Here is a 21,229-nt window from a genome sequence, read left to right on the forward strand (position 1 = left end):
GACCATCACTGTCAGCGGTAGTGACCTGCCCAGAACTGAGCGATTTAAATATTTCGGGTCATTGATATCAGCTAATTAGGTTGCTTCATGCGTTAGCGGATGAAATGGCGTTCCACAACTGGTGTTCTTTGTGATTGACGTATCAGCGAATGTCTCAAATCTAAAATTTACCAGAATTTCGTCCGTCCTGTCGCTCTATATGGTTCTGAGTGTCCGACTACAACAGACAATGAACGGCGTCTTACGGTAATGAACTAGTCACGTGAGACGTTCTAATCACGATATCCGCGATCGATATGGAGTTGCACTAATCCTGGAAAAAATTGCGAGAGAGACATCTTCGATGTCAGGTAATTCGCGCTAACAAGAGTTCACTCGTCAAAATTCGTCTGAACATCGAAAACGATGGTAAACGAGCAAAAGGCCGAAACAACGGTGGCTTGATATGAAAGCCTTTTGTTGCATCCAAATCGGGGTTTTGATAGATCCAAATGGCGAAATTGATCACGACGAGCCGACCCTGCTTGTGAACGAGACAAAGGCTGAAGAAAAAGAAGAAGAACATCAGCATCAAGACAAAAGAACGAACAATACCGAACGAGCATTGCCAAACGAGAACAATAAGGACAGGAGGCTACAACTTTGAAACCTTTGAAAATTTCTCCTATCTAGGGTCGAACATCGCAACCGATAGCAGTTATCACGATGAAATCGACGCACGGTTGTTGGCTGCCAACAGAGCCTATTTCAGTTTACAAAAACTGTTTTCATCATAGGGTCAAAGCTCTTACTGTACAAGACTACGATCTTGCCAGTCCTTACTGTGGAAGACTATGATCTAGCCAGTTATGGATAATATCCGGCTCAACAGGTTCCGGTGGGCGGATAACCTAACCCGTATGGATGAGGATGATCCAGTCCAAAAGTCTATAAGGGCAATACCCATGGTAGAAAAACAAGACGAGGTTGACCCTGCCTGAGATGGAGGACGCCAAACAGCTTTTAGGGATATTGACTTGGTGGACCCCGGCGCAAAACCGGAGTGTCTGGAGTTCCTTACTAAGGCAGGCCTAGACCGAATGCCGGTTATTGCGCCGTTGATGATGATGGTGGTTCACATGAGAGTCGAACAGTGGACCATATAGAAGATTAGCTCGTCACTGTGAAACAGATACTCGAGAAGTGCTGGGAATTCAACGTTGATGTTTATTAAGCAACGCACTGTATGAAGCTATGATCCCAGATGACATCCTATCAAACGTTATTTGTATTGTTCGAATTGGAAATAAACTGACTGATTCATTCTGAACACGGAAAGGTCTCAAATCGAGGGACGGGTTGGTCTGTATGATCATCAAATCAACTTGGTCCTTGGTCTATAAAACATTCATGAGATCTGCATTATGTCATGGCTGTAGGATCTGGAATTTAACTCAGTTTTCCCAAAAAATACTAAATGCATACGTTTGAAAGGAAGGTGCTAAGAAGAATACTTGAAGAACTTAGAGGAGACGACCAATAAGGAATCAGTGTGAGAAGAGCAAGTGGATATTGATGGTTCTAGACCGATTAGGAAGCCAAGAAAATGATGGAAAAACTTACTCGACGCCAACAGCACTTTATTGCTATATGAAAGGAACTGGCAGGCAGTAGTGTTGACAGGCCTGGCTAGGGTTTAATTAAGGATTTTTAACGAGACCAAGGAACTGACTGTCGGATGTAAAATAAGCAATTTTCGGTAGTATATGTGAATGCAATTATATTTAATCCAAACGAGCTCCAAAGGTCAAAGTTTTAATCAATGTGATAAATATTATCCAATCAAAACATTTCATTGGATTATATAAAACAGCATTAAATAATGGCCACATTTTTCATGAAATAACAACTCAATAATTATCATCATTTCACAAAGAACCACCGGAACACAAAGCAAAGTCGTTATCGTTGGCATTTTTTATATTCGTTTCATGACATCTCATTTTTTCCACTTCAGTATTTCTGAACAAGTGGACGTGAATAATATGAAAATATCCTTAAATGACACTTTTAAATCTCTCTAATGGTTTTGTCCTCATTAATTATTTCATTAGTATCGTCTTCTAAAATTGTACACTTAACGGGGCTGTTTTTATTTGACTAAATAAAAAAATTTTTATTCTGTCGATTATCATCATGTCATTCGTAATAGTAATATCATGTCAATTTTATAATGAAATGTTTTTTTTTTTTATAATTTTCCACCACCCTCCTGTTAAATTGCTTGAGAAGAATGAAGATAAAAATAGGGGCAAGAAAGACGTGGCGAACAGATGGAGATTCAACCTTCAATGAATTTCTCGGGAAAAGCTACCGTGTAGAAAGTGGAGCCATGGTCACGGAAAGCGGGAAAGTGTCCTTCAGTTATTTTTTCTTATAAATGGAAAGCATTAAATACGAAAATCGATTTTTACGTGATAGAGATTAAAAGAGAGGAATGGCGGCGTAAAAAGATGTATAACGGTACGTTTGTATTCTTAAGATGATTTGCAAATTGCTTTTAGATCGTGACATGAAATTTCCAGGATAGAAAGATAAAGACATTATCTCTACGGTATGTAGGTGTTGATTCATAGGTTTACAGGTCTTTGGATACGACAGCAACTGGTACTCTGGGGTGCTTGGCAAGCGTTGGCTCCGGGTTTCGTTAATATCGACTTGTATTCTTAAGGAAACGATTTTCCCGGAAAGATTTCTAGCTTAAATGAAGTCGCGTGTGCAACTAAGGAATATTTAATGGGGATGAGAAAGTGAGAGGGCGTCCCAGAAGGCCATTAACTCGAAACGACTTATTGATAAGTTAGGATATGGGGAATTCTAGATTTTCATAGTAATGTCAAAGTAAACTTGGAAATCATGATTATCTCTTGCTAGCTAGCAATAATTTTGAAATGGTTGGCTATTATTTCTTCAGATATTTAGTATTCCATTTTGATATTAGAGAACTTTAGATTATAGTAGCATCTCCATAAATTTCTTTCTTTACTGGTGGTGCGATGTGTGTCAGTCTTCTAATATTGCCCCCAAGATCATATCCTGGTTAGGCCATGAATTTTTTTTTGAGGATTGACAGATTCAAGTCCGCATTCATTTCATGTCGGACAGGACCGAATCGGGAGCAACTCACTCCCTCTTTTTGGTCCACGGACCATTCGCTTGGACTCAGCATGCAAGCTTCAAAAAATAAAATGCGAAGACGGCTTTGCGGTTTCGGTCCATGGCAGAGGCAACTCGTCAGACGCTGCCTTACCTCTGCCCTGGGAGTAGCGTGACCGAAGCGGTTCGCAAATGTTAAATTATATGGTTAGCAAAATACGACATGACTGGGAATTATATTGAGCGTGAATCTAACAATACTTTGGGCTAAATCTTGGCCAGACCTGACATCTTTTATTTTGGCTATGGATGTTTGCGATTGTCCTTCTGCTTGTCATATTGATGGGGGTTTATTACTTCCATCATTTGAATTAAAACATATTATTTTTGAAGTTGAAAAGAAATAAAAAGTAAAAATCGGAAAAAGAGCCTTGTGGATTTTCAACGCCCCTATTGAAAAGGAGACGTGAAAGCCTTGATTTGTATAAAACGAAAAGTCGCATCAATCAATTTTATTTTCTGTTCAAGAAGCACCTTATGTCAACATAAATTCTTGTCGTTTTAGCCAGAGCCTTGCAAGGATGTCAACTGATAGGCAAAGAGGCTTCCCGATGACTGCGCTCTAAGAGGTTTTCACATATCACAATTAATGATCAATATCTACTATAGATGGATCTCTCCTCGCTTACTGACTCACGCGACTCTTGGCCACACAAAAAGCTATCTTAGGGAAAAAGCCATGCAGGACAGCTTGGCCTATAATTTTTGCAATACCTAATGAGACCTCAACGACTAATTGCCGTCATTTTGAAAAAAAACACGAAACGACTGTGTGAAAGATGTCTCACCCATCTACTGTAATCTCTCTAGTAGATTTAGGAAACCAAGAAAATTCTTGATAAAATTATAGATTTAGAAGGAATATTGAGAGTTGTAGCACATCTCTAAAATACTGATTTTATTCTTTAGGGATCCTTTGGATCCTTGGATGGAAGGTTCACTATTTACCACTCTAGTTTTAAATGAAGCGTGATCTGAAGACTTCTCGATGAATTACAACCTCAATTCCGTGCAGTCAACAATTAGTCGGACTATTTATAGAAGGTACTCATGTCTTTAATGTGCTTAATAGCCATCGTTCACGGTTACCTGAAATGTCCTTCAGTTACCCCACGATTCTCTGAGACGCATGCACTCCTCCTCTACTGTTCTGCGTCAAGTGCCATTGGGATGACATACCCGTCGACCATCTTATAAGAGTGGATTCCACTGCATGGCGTCGCCAAAAATACAATTGTCAGGCCACTTTAATGCTTGACCTATCCACTGACACTTTTGCCTTCCAAGTTCTTCGTTTGAGATAGTAGCAGGTCAACGTACTCCGATGATAAAACGCAGACGGGTGTTAGCGGCTTGAAGCTTTTGAGTGACAACGGAGTTCACTTTCTATGTCTTACTTCCATGTAGCAACCTAGAAAGAACACTAGCACTGAACAGCCTCAACTTGATCTTGCTGTTGAGATAACCACATTTTCAGATTTTCGACAAGACAGTGAAAGCGAGCGCTGTCAATATGTCGGGCAACATCCAGTTTTGTGCGACCATCGCAGAAACCACACTTCTCAGATATAAAAATGGATCAACGTCTTCGGTGATCTACCCATTAATGCAGATAGTGTAAGTGCGATGACCTAGGCTGAGGACCTTGATTTTGCTGGTGGTGATCTTCAGCCCAACTCTATTTGCCGATTTTTCCAAATCCAGAACAGTTTGGTTAAAGTCCATGACCCGATGAGAGAGGCAATAGATGACATCGGCGAAGTCGAAGTGTTTGAAAAAAGATGTCATCGTCTATTGAATTCCTCCATCCATCCTCCATTCCTCTGGACGAGACAGCATGAAGGACGTCATCGATAACAAGCAGAAATAATATCGGTGACAGGACTCTGCTTTGCACCGCATCTGTCGATCTGATAATAGCTATTATTTTCTCCGGAATGTCCCTCCTACGCGGAGCAAGGATGCAAGTTCCAGGATTATTTTAGCCATTATTTTTGCAACTGCAAGGAACATGTAGATGCTCCTTCCATTGTGACACCCAAAACGGGTGCAATTTATTGAAATGGTGACGATCATCCCCTTTTTCTATTCTCCGGGAAAGGTCTCGGATTACTAACATTTGCGTATGAGGGGAAGTAGCAGACCTGAAGAAAATGCAGGTGCTGAACAAAAGAACTCTGCGGGGAGACAATTAAGCCCAGCGGCTTAACTCGGTTCGAGTACATTGATGGCCGAAATGATTTCTTTTCTGCTTGCATGTTATGGTGCCTAGCCATTCCATCCAGAAGACGAGGAACTTCGTTAAGACCCATGGTGAAGTGTTCTTTCGACTTCTGCAGTTGTTCGTTATCGTGGATGACCCCCGTGAAAGCTCTTTCGTGATATGATATACACTCCCGAAATCTTGGCGTTTTATGGCATTTTCCGCATCCCTGACCAACGCAATAGCAAATTCTCTCTTGTCACGTCGCATGTTATGCTAAACTTCTCAGGATTTCGCTCGGTATCGAAGTTCGAACGCGTCATTCCTGCCATCACTCGTAACGGTCAATAGAGCTTTCAACTCCTTCCGTTCATCAATTCGCTTCCACGATTCCGCAGCGACTCTGGAATGAGGCACATTCTTATCCATGGGGAGATGCCTACAAATCGGTTATGTCGACAGTAAAAGGTAAAAGGTCCCCTCCCATTACATGCCCTAGATTGCTTCTATGACACAGTTTTGACATGGTTTGCTCAACATCCGGAAACTACTTTGCTAACCCTATCAATAAATGCTAAAGGCATCCCACCAGTAACTGCAGACGAAGTTCTGGACCTAGTTTCAAAAGTGCGGGATAACGCAGCCCCCGGTGTAGATTGAATTTCTGACAAGCCACTGAAACTACCAATGGTAATGGTACCTTAGATTTTAGTACAGGTGTTCACAGACTAGCTAAACGAAGGGTCCTTTCCAACAGAGTGAAATCTACAAGGTACTACTAGATAAGGTTCTATAGCAAATATCAGCAGAATCTATAACCAGCTATATCTAACAATTAACAGTGGCGGTTATTTGTCAGATAGGCGGTTTGGCTTCCGGAAGGATCAGTCAGCAGGTAATGCTAGCAAAGTGGTTTTTGAAGGGAAATACTACCCTCTGATGACTGTCGATATCAAGAATGCTTGCAATTCTGCCAGATTCGTATTATGGAAGTGATTATCGCGGCGCAAACGCTAAAATATATATTAGGTACAACCTTCGAGTACTTCCAATTGCCGAAGTTACTTTCCAATTCGGACGAAGGGTCGAGGACGTGCAATATTACGACAGGAGTTTCGCAAGGGTCCGTTCTAGGTTCTCTGCTATGGAGCATCATGTATGATGGCGTTCTACGCCTCCCTGTAGTTAAGCAAGCCGTTGGATTCGTGAATGACGCCGGAGTGTTCATAACAACCTATCTCCTGGACAAAGTAGAAATCTATGAGGGCGAGGCTATCTGGATGATAAACTCCTGATTTGAATACTTTGAGCTGAAGCTCATCGAACGATTTCTTCAGATTTACATCGGCGCATGTATGCTTCGACTACAAGCTGAGTTTTAAACCCAACCCCATAGCAGTGACCATCAACTCAGCATTAGCAGGGACGCCTTCAAATATAGACGACCCGGAACATAGCCGACGGCTACTTTTGCCGCGAATTGTCAGTTCTATTGTTTCATATGTGGCACCAGTGTGGACATCAGCGATCAAAATCGTAGAAAATCGCAGATATCATGGGACCAGGCGAAGAACGGCTGCTGGACATACGGCTTATCTCAAACATGAGTATGTGGACTACCCGAAACCACGGTGTTAAAAAGTGAGTAAAATACTATTAGCATGATTATTTAAACAGATATTGGAATGGGATCCATTTTGAGGCCTAGATTTCATATAAGCGTGTTACCATGATTTCTTTTCGGATTTTTGAGTTGGGTAGCTTCCGAAAATGAGTCCAATCTTACTTTGAGTGACCACATTTTGACTCCTCACTCGCACATCTTGCAATTTTCGTCAAAATAAATATATATTACGGAAAGTGCTAATCGAGAGTTATGTCACCCACTGTTGTTTGCCGTTTGAGAGAGCAAACTTCATTAAAGATGTGTGCCAAGAGTCTCATGTTTGGACACTTTGCGAAGGCATGCACTAACGGTTCGATCGATGCAGAAGGTGAGGGGAGAACAGTAATATTGCCAAGGAATGCACTAGGGACGCCAAATATCTAATCTGCGAAGATTTGAAGGGTCGGAATAACCGAAATATTGCTGGAAGTAGTAAATGCCCGGAATTCATAAGGGCGTCGACTACAAAGAAAAAATGAGGTTCATTTAAAGAAACTTCAATCATTGCAGGGTCTCTCGGATTTACTTGAGCAGACAACCGAAAAGTTGCAATGAAAGTTGCCATTGTAAGTAATCTATACAGGAACCGTCACAGGGGCACATGGGTCACAGAGTCGAGTGGCGCAGTGGCGATATGGGCTTCCGGTAGGCAAGCTATATAATGCATTATGAGTCAATCGGCCAGTGACTTTGTGTGGGCAAAAAAAAAACCGCCTGTACGTGTACAGCCGCTACGACCCCATCCAGTCCCTCTGTTGGAGAACTTTGTTCACGACGCAAGCGAGGATCGTAAATCTGACTTTTGTTAGCAAACAATATACCCAAAGCCGAGAGGGACGCAAGCAGGCCCGTCCGCAAAAGCACTGGATGAACAAAACTTCATGGCTGTGTGGTTGGACCAACCCACTGAGGCTGGTGGCACCCGGAAGGAGCGCTCCATGTCACGCAATGCATTTCTAAGGCATGTGACGCATCCATGCTCAGAGGCGGATGTAAACCCGTGAGGAAGCCCCTATGCAGTTACGATGGATTATGTGTCCTACTCTCTAGTTGAAAATCGTTGAGGGGTTATTGCCCCAGCAGCTGTTGGAGATCTGCAGCAGAATAGGTGACAACAATGGTCCGAGTCTGGAAGGAATATCGAATAGGGCCTTTAAATACGCCGTAAAATCTAGACTGGATATGTTCGCCGACTTAGGCTTCCATTTCTGAGGGGAAACGGTAGAAGTTGCCCAAAGCTGGCAGACCTCCAGGTGAGCTATCCTTTTATAGACCCGTGCTGCAGCGGGTAATCTATAATAGATCGCTACCGGTCTTAGAGAGCCAAGGGGTATCTCAGATCAGCAGTATGGGTTCCTTAAAGCCAGATCAGCCATTGATGCCATTAAACTGGCTTGGCCGAAAGTACAATTCGTCGAAAGGTTAGTACCAAATATTGCCTGGTGGTACGAAAAATTCATTCAATTCGGCCAATTTGGGCCGTATACAGAAGTCCTTGGCGATCATACAGAGTGCGGCAGCATAACTTCCTTTTCTCAAAACTCAATAAAAACTATTGTATGCATCGGAAAATATTTATTTATTTTTTATAATGTAGGTACATGTCTAAAGTTTTATTTACATTGTTTTGAAGATCAAATCTGTTAGGTGACGTCCCCCATTCTCCATACATTGCGTAAACTGATTTTTGGCGTTTGTCATGACTCTTGTTAGCATAGCAGGTGTTATGTTGGCAATTTCTTCTTGGATGTTGGTCTTCAAATCTTGTAGGGTTCTTGGACGGTTCACATAAACACGGGATTTCAAAAAATCCCATAGAAAAAAATCGCAAGCGGACAGATCGGGAGAGCGTGCCGGGCCATTCCAAAATGCCTCTAATTGAGATAAGGCGCTCTGGAAAGTGTTCCCTCAAAACAGTCATCGATGCTCTTGAAGTGTGTGCTGTTGCACCATCTTGTTGGAACCAAGTGTCCCCCAAATCCAAATTTTCTAGCCGTGGGAAAAAAAATTCTGTAGCATGTTTACATACCGGTCCGAATTCACTGTCACTGTAATCTCATTTTCCTCAAAAAACCAGGGACCAATAATTCCAGCTGAGGAAACTGCACACCACGCTGTGACTTTGGGTGAATGCAAAGGCTTTTGATGCAATTCTCGAGGGTTGGTGTCAGCCCAGTAGCGCATGTTTTGTTTGTTAACCGACCCACACAAATGAAAATGGGCTTCATCGCTAAAAAAACAATAGCACCCTCGGGAACGACATCAAGAAGAAGCTCACACGCGTTCATCCGAGAATTGAAGTCACGTTCTGAAAGTTCCTGCACTATCGCCATCTTATAGGGATGAAAATGAAGATCATCACGAAGAATTCTTCTCACAGAATGATCGGATAGTCCAAGGGCAGATGCGTGTTTGCGCAGAACGCCGTGGCGATCGCAACATTGACGCTCTCACTGCTTCAATGTTCTCAGGTGATCTAACGGGCCAAGGGACTCCAGTTTTTCCTTTTGTCGCACTTGCAGTTTGTCTGAATGTAGTGGCCCATGTAACAATTGATTTGCGGTCTGGGACGGGAGCCAACGGGGCTAAATTTAAGCGACTCCGAAATGCACGCTGTGTTGCAATAACCGAACATCCGCTTGAAAAGTAAACCTCAGCAGCAAAGGCACGCTCCTCACTATTCCAACGCATGATGGCGACTGAGCCGTGTCGGGACAAAACTTTACAGTATCCCCTCTTGAACGAGACCACTAGCGCTCCGCTATGACATCAACTAACTGAGTGGCGCGCGTTTTAAAAAAGGAAGTTATGCTGCCGCACCCTGTATTTACAGAAGAACAGCCCTAAGGATGTGTTTTGATTTCCAGACCGTCTTAGTTGATACGGCGTCCGCCATCTGCTAAGATTAAGATGACAAACATCTTCTTTTTCTTTTTCTTCAGCCTTTGTCCCGTTCACAAGCGGGGTCGGCTCGTCGTGATCGGCTTCGCCATTTGGCTCTGTCGAATGCCTGATCTGGGTGCAATCTCGAGGCTTTCAAATCCCCATCCAGCGTATCAAGCTACCGTTGCTTAGGTCTGCCTTTTGGTCGTTTACCATCGACTTCGATGTTCAGACCAATCTTGGCAAGTGAATTCTCGTTTGCACGAATTGCGTGACCATACCATCGAAGACGCCTCTCTCGCAACTTTTCCACGATCGGTGCCACCCCATAACGATCGCGGATATCCTTATTTCGGATGTGATCTAAACGTGTGACGCCACTAGTCCAGCGTAGCATCTTCGTCTCCATTACCGCAAGACGCCGTTCATTGTCTTTTATGGTCGGCCAACACTCAGAACCAGCGACTGGACGGACGACATTACATATTTAGCACGAAAGGAGAAATCTTTAATTATATGGCAACCGCGCCTGCCAGTAAGCAAGGGTCATTGGACACAAAGGTTGATCCCTAATATCAGGGATTGGCAGGGGAGAAAACATGGAGAGATCAATTATAATTTCACCCAGTTCCTCACCGGCCATGTACGATATCGTCAATTCCTGTATAGGTTTAAGTTGGATACCTCACCTGATTGCCCAAACTGCGATGGAGTCCTGCTTGTATAGTGTAAGGCCAAGATTTGCGATGCTATTCACGTGCTAACCGCCAATTATAGTATGGATCAAGTTAAGATTGTAATAGCTCAAATCAGAAACTTGCATATTCCCTTTACTCCTCCATTGTTAAATTTTGCTTAGTGTCCTGATGCATTTCATCAGAACATTCTACTGAATGAAACGTGTTAACGTCGCTTGTGGGACAATATACAAGCATGACATACATATAAGGCATGATGCATTAAATGAAGGGATAGATATGACTAGGCATGTTGAACTGTACACGCAACTATATACCTATATGCGAGGTCCTTTCAATTATGCTAGTGATGATAATAAATTCCATACTTACAAATTGATTCCGTCAAATCCAGCTCCCAAGCCGACGTGATCAATGCCTGCTACTTGCTTAATGTGATTTATGTGAGCTGTTGTTGTCATCCATGTGAAGCGTATTCGAATTGAAAAGGAGCCAGATAAGATATTTTCATATAGAAATTAATTTAGGGTCTTCATTACTGGCATGAATAGCCACAAGTAAAATGTGCAATTACAATTGGAGCTCAATAAATTGGATTGCAAGTTGACGAATATATTGTTACATTATTACAGAGAATCAATTACTTCGATATAATTCTGTCTGGAATCGAGATACTTTATGATTGTCCTCGAGATACGAGTAGTCATGCGGTGGATATCAGTTCTGATTCCAAGGAATGCATAAAGCAGTTGTAATATAATCACATGAGTTGTTATTTAGGATAAGGCTTCGGTTATATGCTGTCAGTAAATCCTTCTAAATTGTATCTATTCGATCAAAATGCACTTATCCATGATATTGAGTTCCATTTGCTAATTGCTAATAGCTAAATATAGAATTTCTGACTCACCGACTGCATCTTGGACCGTAGAGTTTTCACTGCATGAAAGAAATTTCGAATAGAAATTCACCATTACAAGTCCGCCGTTTTTTGCCACCGATTGCAGTATATCGTCCTGAACGTTGCGACTTGAGTTGCAAAGCTCATAAGCTGAAGAATGCGAAAATATCACAGGAGCCTCACTTGTTGCTAAGGCGTCGCGCATTGTACCTGTCGATACGTGCGATAAGTCTACGATCATACCAAGTCGATTCATTTCGCGAATGATTGTCTGAAATTCAAAAGAAAGATATTCATGAGTATCTATTGCGGTGGAGCGATCCTGTATGGACTTTTTTTTATTTTGAACGGCATAGGGATGAAAAGTTCCCTTACTATATATAAATCAATGGAACAAAATTTTACCTTTAGAGGTTGTTTTTTTCAAATTATCATTTATTATTGAAATTACTTAGAAACGTATAAAAAATACGTAATTCAATATGAATTTGTTTTTTTTGCATTGAAATTAGGCATTTGTTAACGTAATAGTAGTTTTGCCCTAACGAAACCGTCTCGTTTATTTTCCCCGCAAACTGCACTTGAAGCTTCGGTCACCAACTTGATGCAGCGCTCTATGATTTGTGTGGCATGGAAAATCTTTAATATTCTGACATGTGCCGAGACCATTCTTGACAATGACATTCAAGACTTCATCAAACACATCCAAAGTAAGAGATGGCTCCATTATCTCACAGTTTCGACACGTAATAATGTCGGTGTAATCTTTGGCATCGAAGTTGAATGCTTAAGGTGCCGTTAAACGTTCGAAGTCCTCGAGCATTCTCTGATTTTGCTTTTATAATTCTTATAATAATTATGCTAGATCACTGATAATTTCTCTGTCGTCCCCAAAGATAGCAACGAGAAGAATAATTGGGTGACCGAAATATTAATTTCTTTGGATTACTTTGTCAATTATCATCTTCAGGGGTCAGGCAGTGCACCGCAGGATACTCTGGCGCGGAATATACCCACCTGAGGTCAACCTATCTCTTTTGAGGGTAAGTTGTCTCCTCGCTAGGGCGATGTGTGGCTTTCCAGGGCCCAAGCCTCTCCTCTATCAAGACCGCTAGTGAGTGGTGATAGCCACACGCTGCACGAGGTGACCTTACTGCTAACAAAACGCTACGAATCTAGACTGGGGGGTCGAAAAACACTTCCCCCAATCTAGGGTGTCATGCGAATCGTGCCCACCGGATAGTTTGTAGTCGGAGGTAACTGACAGTATTCGAACGGAGCCTCACTGATACCTAGTCGCCTCAGTGAAAAAGTTTGACCTTACCGTGCTACGGGGGGCTATGGCAGGGCGGATCCCCTACTCGTGGGAACCAAATGAGAAAAACTACTATCAAACAAGCGGGAGCCCGTACCGCACACAAACTGGTTAACAAGACGGAGGCACATCTCCGAAATACTGAGAGCCAGATGATTACCCCCAAGAAGGGAGAAGCTGGGACGCCAAGCAGTGGATCTAAGGTCAATATTGGTATACTGAGGAAAAAACCAACAAACAGAACTGCTCAACAAGCAGGGACTAGCAGAAGCACGTCTGATATAAATATATCAGATGTCAGTAAGGAGATAGGTCTCAGTGGTGCAAGTGCTAAGTCGTATCTGCGTTATCCGAAGGAAGGCCTGAAACCAGAAGAGGCCCTTAAGAATGCTCAGGATGAACCTAAGCCATCTTCATCGGAGCCAAGAAAGCAGGGAGCAGCAAGATTAGCCCATATGAAAGAAATGCTCCCAGGTCATCCAAACCTGAATCCAAGAGGGGAGAAAACCGAGATAGATTAGGGGTGAAGGCAGGAATCGGGAAGCTCACCATTAGCTTTACTAGTGCGGTGAAGAGCATTTGACTTGCCATACTGCCAAAAATGTTTCCCGAGCAAATACTGACTCGTGAGGAGCAGGAAACTATTGAACACCTTGTCGTCAGGCAGATGTGCAAGACGAAAGACAATGCAAAGTGGCTTCTAAATTGCCAGGTTGTGAAGGAGCAGAACTGCCAACATGTGCTGGGCATGATGTAGCAGGAGCACACATGGTGAAAGCTACAACAATGGAGATAGAAGATCTCATGGACCTCCTAATCGCACAGAATGGGGATCTCTACATGCGATTTTGGAGAGTCTCCAGAAGCAAGGTGGACACCAAGGGTATAGACTCCTCACGGTCGAGGAACATGACCGATCCCTAAAGGCAATCAAACGTCGGAGTTGCTATATCAACTATCGGTTTGGCAATATACCTGTGTACGTGCACAGGGAAAAGGCCGAGGAAAAACACCTTGGAGGAGACACCGGGCGAAAAGCATAAAGGGGTCCCCGAGGAAGTCTCGAAAGCCATAGAGGCGGGGGAAGTACATCTCCTGCCCAGTGAAGAGGAGAAACTAGACAACCTAGACCTGGGATTCAGGGTGGTTAGCGACGCGGAGGAAAGCGCCATGTCGAAGGAGGAGAGCGATACTCCGACAGTGGAAAAGAGCTCCAAACAATAACGGAGCCAATGGTCAGCACTAAGATAGCTCAGATAAACCTCTACCGTGCGAAAGCTGCATCTGCGGTCATTGCAAAGGCAAATTTCAAGGAGAACATTGGAATAGTATTGGCTCAGGAGCCCTGGGTATACCGGGGGCAGATTCGCAGTCTGCATGCCAGAAATTTGCTACTCCTCTTGTAAAAAATCAAGAGCTTGTATAATTTAAAATGTATATGTCTTACAGAGTTCCTGAACAGGGACCTTGTGGCTATTTAATTCTCACTGGGAGGAATCATCGAGAAGCAGTCGTGGCATGGGGAATTGGAGGGTGTCGGATGAGCCCTCTATGTTCGATCATAGAATAATCAGATTCGACATTGAGGGTAACTCCAAAATAAAAAAGAATAATAAGGAATCTCAGCAGAACGGATTGGGAATCCTATGCAACACACCTGAACAACAACATGGCTCACCTTCAAGGGGTGGTGTCATCAGGAGCGAACGGGAACTAGAAACAGTGGTGGAAAACCTCAACACAGTCGTCAATGACGCATATGAAGCCAGCTGTTCGACTATGACAGTTAAGTCATCAAGGGATGTACCATCGCGGAATAGGAACCTGTCCAGAACGAGAACAGAGGTACGAAAACTCTTCAACCGGCCAAAACAAACCGGGGACTGGCAGAGGTACAAAAATGCTGCGTATAGCAACGCGATCAGAGAAGCAAAACGGAACAGCTTCAGAGAATTCTGTGAAGGGATCGAACAGATCACAGAAGCAGCCAAGCTTTACAAGGCTGTAGCCAAAGATGGGCCAATATAATAGCACCGTGCGCGTTTTTTGAATATCGAAGGAGCCATCGACAACACATCGCACACAGAGAAACATGATGCCCTGAGCCGCAAGGAAGTGGGAAACATCCTGGCCTTCTGGATGCGCAAAATGCTAGAGAGTAAGTAAATAGAAGTACCGACAGATACAAATTCTATTGTCATGAACACTATTCAAGGTTGTCCACAGGGCGGGGTACTATCGCCGCCGCTTATTTGAAGTATGGTAGCGGACGAATTGCTGGACGTGTTAACAAATACTGGAATACAAGTCCAGTATTACGCGGACGACATTGTTTTAATCTTTAGGGCCAAATATGAAGATACCCTATGTGATAGAATCCAAACTGGACTGATGCAGGAAGGTGGGACTGCGGATCAATCCAGCCAAAACTACCATAGTACTATTCACTAGGAGACGTAAGCTTGATCACCTGAAAGCCATAAGGTTACATGACATGGAGGTGTAACGAGAAACAGATTACTCTGGAAGATACATGTCGGAAACACTTGTGGCAAGCCACGAGGGCTCTGATGACTTGTAGGTCCGGAGATACTACTTTGGAAATACCATATACTGCAATAGTAAGGCCAATGATTACCTATGAAGCGGTAATCTGGGTAGAAAGAGCCGAACTCAGCACACAAGCTAGCGAATAACACAAGCTCCAAAGACTGGCTTGCGTTTGTATCAGTGGGGCAATGAGGACATGCCCAACGGCATCCCTGGAGGTCCTTCTGGGATTAACCCCTCTCCATCTGCACATACAGATGCAGGCAAGGAGGGCAATATTCAGGATGGTCGGGAGTATCAGTGAGACGGGGAGCTGCCTAAACCGAAGGAAGATTGAAATACTTTCTAGGCGGTATCCCGAATTACTGATACCAAGGGATAACATGACAACAAGGTTTCACTTTGATAAGAAATTGGTACACTGACAGATCCCTCACAGCAGAGGGAGCGGGTGCCGAATGTACTTCGAGCTCATACCTGAAGCATCGAGTTTCCGGTTTTCCAACATTTTATTTTTATTCCATTATTTGTTTTCATTTTATTGCATTATTTATTCTATTATTTTGGCTTGACAAATTTTTTTTTCTTATTTTTTGTTCCCGGTTTTCCTTTGTTTTTGTTTTCGGTTCCTAAGTTATTTTATATTTCTTTGAATTCTTTTGTTGTTTATGGATTTACATCATATAATATATATACTATGAATTTTACTCGAATCCTTTTGAATTTGAGGACTCCCTCCTTTTCTCTTTCTCCTTGACCCCACAAAACCCTTTTAGGGACATCCTCAAAATAATGTCAAAGAAGGGAGAGAACCTAAGGGGCCGCGGCTCAATAACTATCTGAGGTACAGAAGCAAGAATCGAGACTATGATCCGTCGCCGATCGTCCCTCTGATCGCGGCACTCGGATCCGGAGAATTAAGGCTCAACACGCGCGGTCGACCCGTTTTTTTTTATTTTTACACGTTTGGCTCGCGTTCTGGTTTATCTCGTTAGGCCGTCGCGAATTCTCTGGTTCGTTGAGTTATTTTTAGATCCAGTGCGTATTCACGTACTGGTATAGACACGTGAATCTTGTATAATGATATGTGAGGGATCGTAGCGCTCAAAGAACCCCCCACACTTCCGAGCTTAGAGCCGTGTAGGCACTTGTCACAGAGGCGTGTAGGCACTTGTCGATCGAGGGTTTCGATGGAGCTTCAGTATTTGCGGGCGGAGCTTCACGGTCAGTTTGGCCAACTTTTTAGGTTTTCGTGATAGCTCTTCCCTCCAGGTCGTCTTCGGGAGGATGGTCGTTTGATCATCCTATAATAATTAATCAATTACGAATTCAGAAAATAAAAAAAACACATCACCAAGCGACCTCCTGTATGCGGAGCGAGTTGATTAAATGTCATTCGATCAGTGTGAAGAGCGAAATTTGAAATCACTTCCCCCCACCTTGCCACACGTGGGTCTCAACGAGCACGTTTCAAGGTTGTTCTTATTTATCTTACACTAACACGGCTTCGCTCAGGATGTAATTCAGGGTTCAAAAAATATTTGTAGTTCTACGAGAAAATTCGTAATTTTTTTTGGAAACATAATGATGTTGGAGGTACCCCTAAACATAGCACGGGCCAACTGATATTTTTGTGTTGGGTTTTTCAACTTTTTACAGATATTCTGGAGAAATTATAAAAAAAAAATTAAAAATCACTGCACCCTAGTATCTATGTATCTATCTTATAACAACATTAAACAATTTCATTCGGACTTGACTAAAATATCAGGAGCCTTTTACCGATTCGAAAATGTACTACGAGCCTACGGGTTAATTGCAGGGATGTTGTCAGATCTGGCTTAATTGAATTATCTTCACTACATGAAAATGGTTCAAGTTAGTTTAATCCATTTTATGAGTGAATACAGAGCTTATCTGAATTTTTCATGTACATTTCCTTAATTGAATATTTCATACTTTGGATTCCCAAAAGGATGTTTCCGAAATGAGCGTCAGCCGCCAATTTATTTATTAATAATTTGTTCCAGGCGTTGCGATACATACAGAAGTCCACATTTAATCTTCATTGCTGCCGGGCCAGCCATGCAGTTCCAAAACTTACATATTTTGAAACCAGGATTGACTCAAAGTTGGGAATACCACCATGAAATTGCCGAAATAATGGTAAACCTTGAAGGGTTTGAGGATACGACGGTTTTTACTTCATTCAAGGTTTACCGCTTTTATATGATTTCCATTGTAAGCAGGGTAATCAAAATATTCTCATGTTAATGCCATAGAATAATTATAATTCATTACGCGCAATGAATTTTATTAGCGGGATAATACCCATTTCCTGCAGATGAAAATAACGAGTGAAAATACGTGAAAGGTTGTTGGAAACGAACGGAGTAATGTTCACGACCGTGGCGAAAAATGATGAATTACAATTTCCATTGAAAGAAATTTCCTGTTAATAATTCCAGGATGTATTGCATAACGAGATAAATTGCTCGTCAATTTTAGTGGTCATGTTCAGGGTGAAACCACATTCCCTTACTTGGTGAAGTAGAAGTGGAAGTTTAGGGTCGATGGTTGCCAGCAATTATGCATTACATTTTGGAGAGCAAAGAAGAAGAAGTGAATAGAGCCTTTGAAAATATATTTATGTTTGTTTAGACCCTCTCAAACCGTGAATCTGGGTACTGCGGAATATAAAACATAACATAATGCCCAAGAGGTAGATATTAATTACCCCGTTTTACTTCGGAACCTGATATTGACCCTGTTACCCAAATATAAGCAGAGCAGAGGGATGAAAGCAAAGTGACCTATAAATATAAAATATAATTACAACCTGTAACCAGGTTTCGTTTTCAGTAAAGGTAATTAGGTTTTTTTAAAGGACCTACAAACTATACAGAAACTAGTTATGCTTTACGGATTGCAGGTGAAGTGCCCCGATATACTATTCCAGGCTTTTCTTGCACTGTTCCTTTCTTACAGCACTTTCAACATGGAATGCTAGACTAGTGAAATGAAAAGCTTGTTACACAAAATTCTCTTAATTATGGAATAACTTTCAACAAAGGTTACCTGGAGCAGTTTCGAAGGGAAATCTTATCCTTAAAATTAATTGGAAAGAAGTTTTGCAGCGAATTTTTGAAATAGGAAAGCTTTCATGACATTTATGCACTCATTCCTTTGTGGAATGAATTGTTTTCGCAGTCTCTTCACTATGAAGTGAAGTGAAGTCTAGAAAAGTCAAGCCCACAAGGAAAATTTTCTGCCACCCCTAGCAGATGATTTTTTTTCGTACACAGAGGTGTAAAAATCTAAGGAAGACAAGTCTGCTCCGTTTATTCACATCCACTAAGAGCACCACAATCTCAATACCATTTAGGTATTACTTTATGAAGTGAGTTTGACTTTAGGTAGTCGTCCTTTTCGTCCTTTTTGATTTCCCCTTCCTTGCTTCCTTCAACAACTCATTCAGTATTTTTACAGTTGTGGAGGAAATCGCAAGTCAGTTCTCATTCAACTTCAGCATCTGTGGAACTCTGTTCTCTGGTCTCACGATCCTTCCCGGTACTTTGGTTCCGATTTCTTCAGTACGTCGTGAACCTTGGACAGTAAAATATCATATACTTTGGATCCTCCGATACACCACTGCATTCGGAGTAATCCAGCGAATCGTCCATCGCGAAGCGTTACAGGTGCTTTTTGAAGCAATGTGCTGTGAGGAACTGGGTTACGTGGTATTTTAACTTTTTTGTTTGCGCTCAAGCCACACCTTAATGCTGGGAATAAGCCTATGCGTCCGTTGACCTTTCGTAGACTCGTCCCATTTGCGTAGCCAGATTTCATACGGATTCTGATCTTGCCGCACTCCTGTATTCTGTATACAGCCACTACAAATACTGTCTAATCTGAGATAGTTCTCAACGTACTGCAGACCCTCAAAGCCATCGGCAAGTGAAATTCATCTGCTTCGGCTCTGAGAATTTAAAAGCGTTTCTGCCCACAGGAATGATGTGTATAGCAAAATGGATCGCACCACTTTCACTAGAAGCAATGTGCGACAGTGCTTTGGCCCGCACACTTTCGGTAGCATATCTGCAAACGCTGCCGTCGTATTAGCTGCCTTTTAACATGCATACTCTAGGTACTCCCTAAGGCTCAGTCTGACGTCAATCATTACTCTCAGGTATTTGATAGCTGACTTACAGATGCTTGTCCATTTAGACCTTAACATTGTTCTTCTTTCTTGCAGTTCTTAATTAAAACCGCTTTCGTTTTCGTCTCTCTCATAAGAAATTCTCTACCAGACTCGCCAAATATCAAGGAGCACCTATGTCAATCAAGGCATACTTCGGTTCTAGCTGGCGGAGCTGAATACGTTTGTAACATCCAATGCTAATACACAGAGCAGCCACCAGAGTGCTAAAAAATCCACCACCATGCTTATTGCATCCGCCATAGAGTGGGTGCGTCGATATCCGTACTATCGCCTCGACAGGTCATTGTCACTTTGACGTTGGATAACAACCCTTTGTAGACGATTCTTTCTATCATCTTTCCCATCGTATTCAACAGTCAGATTTGGCGGCATGATGTTGAATCTCCAAGTGGCTTCTTGGCTTCGGGAAGCAGCACCAACTTTTGTGTTTTTCCATTGAGCAGGGAATATTCCTTTCATAAGGCACGTTTCAATGCTGGCCTAGTCTTCACTCCCAGCATCGAAACTATTGTCGCGAAGACTAGGACATATTTACGGAAGTACCCTTTGGCAACTGGAGGTGCCCTCAGCAGTAGAGACGCTAAAGAACCGGTACGGTTGGGCACCAACTGACATTATCAATCTACAAATGGAGACAGCATTCAAAATATTTACGGCTCTTGGAAAATAAGAACAAACTGCTGCCTTGCCTTCGACAACATCCCGTGGCCATGTACCAGTGCGAACGACAGCTTGGAATAATGCTGGAGATGCGGAATTGGGGGCCATATCGGCAAGGACTGTTGAATTGACAAAAGTGGCATACTATATAGTAGTAGTAGGGTGTGAACCATTGCCAAATTGCAGGCAGAAGCAGCTGCACAGAGCATTGTAGAGCCCTCAACGTTAATGACAGTTGAGGTTGCTACAAATCAACCACTACCATGTCGCAAAAGACCGACTCTCGCAAACTATCCACGAGGAAGATATAAATGTGGCCACAATTAGGGAGTGTGGCGGTGACATTTGTGTCAAAGATTGGTTGGGCCAAGCAGTAATATGGGCTTGTGGAGAACAAGCTCTTCAGGAAATAATGTGCACCCACACCGAAGGTGAAAGAAGCTTTTCTGCTACAACCAGTGCTACACCTGCCGAATATGAGCAAATGTTGAGCTCTCTGGTTTTGAATGTGGGAGCATGTGGAATGATGTTAATGGCAGAGTATTTTAACGCTTGGACTCCTGAATTGGGCAATTGGACGACAAATCGAGCTCGAAAAGCAGCTCATGCGGAATGCTGGGAAAGTTGTCTTTGTAGCCTTTGAGGAGACATATTTTCTGCGGTGCTCGAGCCTTACATATACCCGAATGGTATCGCTTGATGTGACAGAAGGCTACGATTTTACTATGCCGTGAAGGCGGCTTATAGGGTGGTATTGAAAAGGATTTAAAGACCGCCCTAGGTGACCTATCCTCACATTGTAAAAGTGATTATTGTCACTCTGTTCCTTTACTCTCAGGGCAGCGAGAGGCAAAGCGTGGTCCTGTTCAACGAGTGCATGGCATCTGCTGGGAGGGGAGGGGGCGGGAGCACCACATTAGAAGGTCTTTTTTGCGT

The 21,229-nt window shown here is 42.7% G+C and overlaps 1 protein-coding gene across 2 annotated transcripts in view; it reads right to left on the bottom strand.

The window, feature by feature from the left end:
* The window catches only part of LOC119661748, a 450,161-nt gene that overhangs the window by 42,204 nt on the left and 386,728 nt on the right, over positions 1 to 21,229 (bottom strand). For both annotated transcript variants that reach the window (XM_038071218.1, XM_038071217.1), the window contains exons 10-11: positions 11,556 to 11,817; positions 11,018 to 11,093 (exon numbers count right to left, since the gene is read on the bottom strand). In XM_038071218.1, coding sequence (XP_037927146.1) covers positions 11,018 to 11,093; positions 11,556 to 11,817 — 338 coding nt within the window. The remainder of the gene's footprint in view (positions 1 to 11,017; positions 11,094 to 11,555; positions 11,818 to 21,229) is intronic.

Source organism: Hermetia illucens, chromosome 1, assembly GCF_905115235.1.
Source record: "Hermetia illucens chromosome 1, iHerIll2.2.curated.20191125, whole genome shotgun sequence".
In the NCBI taxonomy this organism is placed as follows: Eukaryota; Metazoa; Arthropoda; class Insecta; order Diptera; family Stratiomyidae; genus Hermetia; species Hermetia illucens.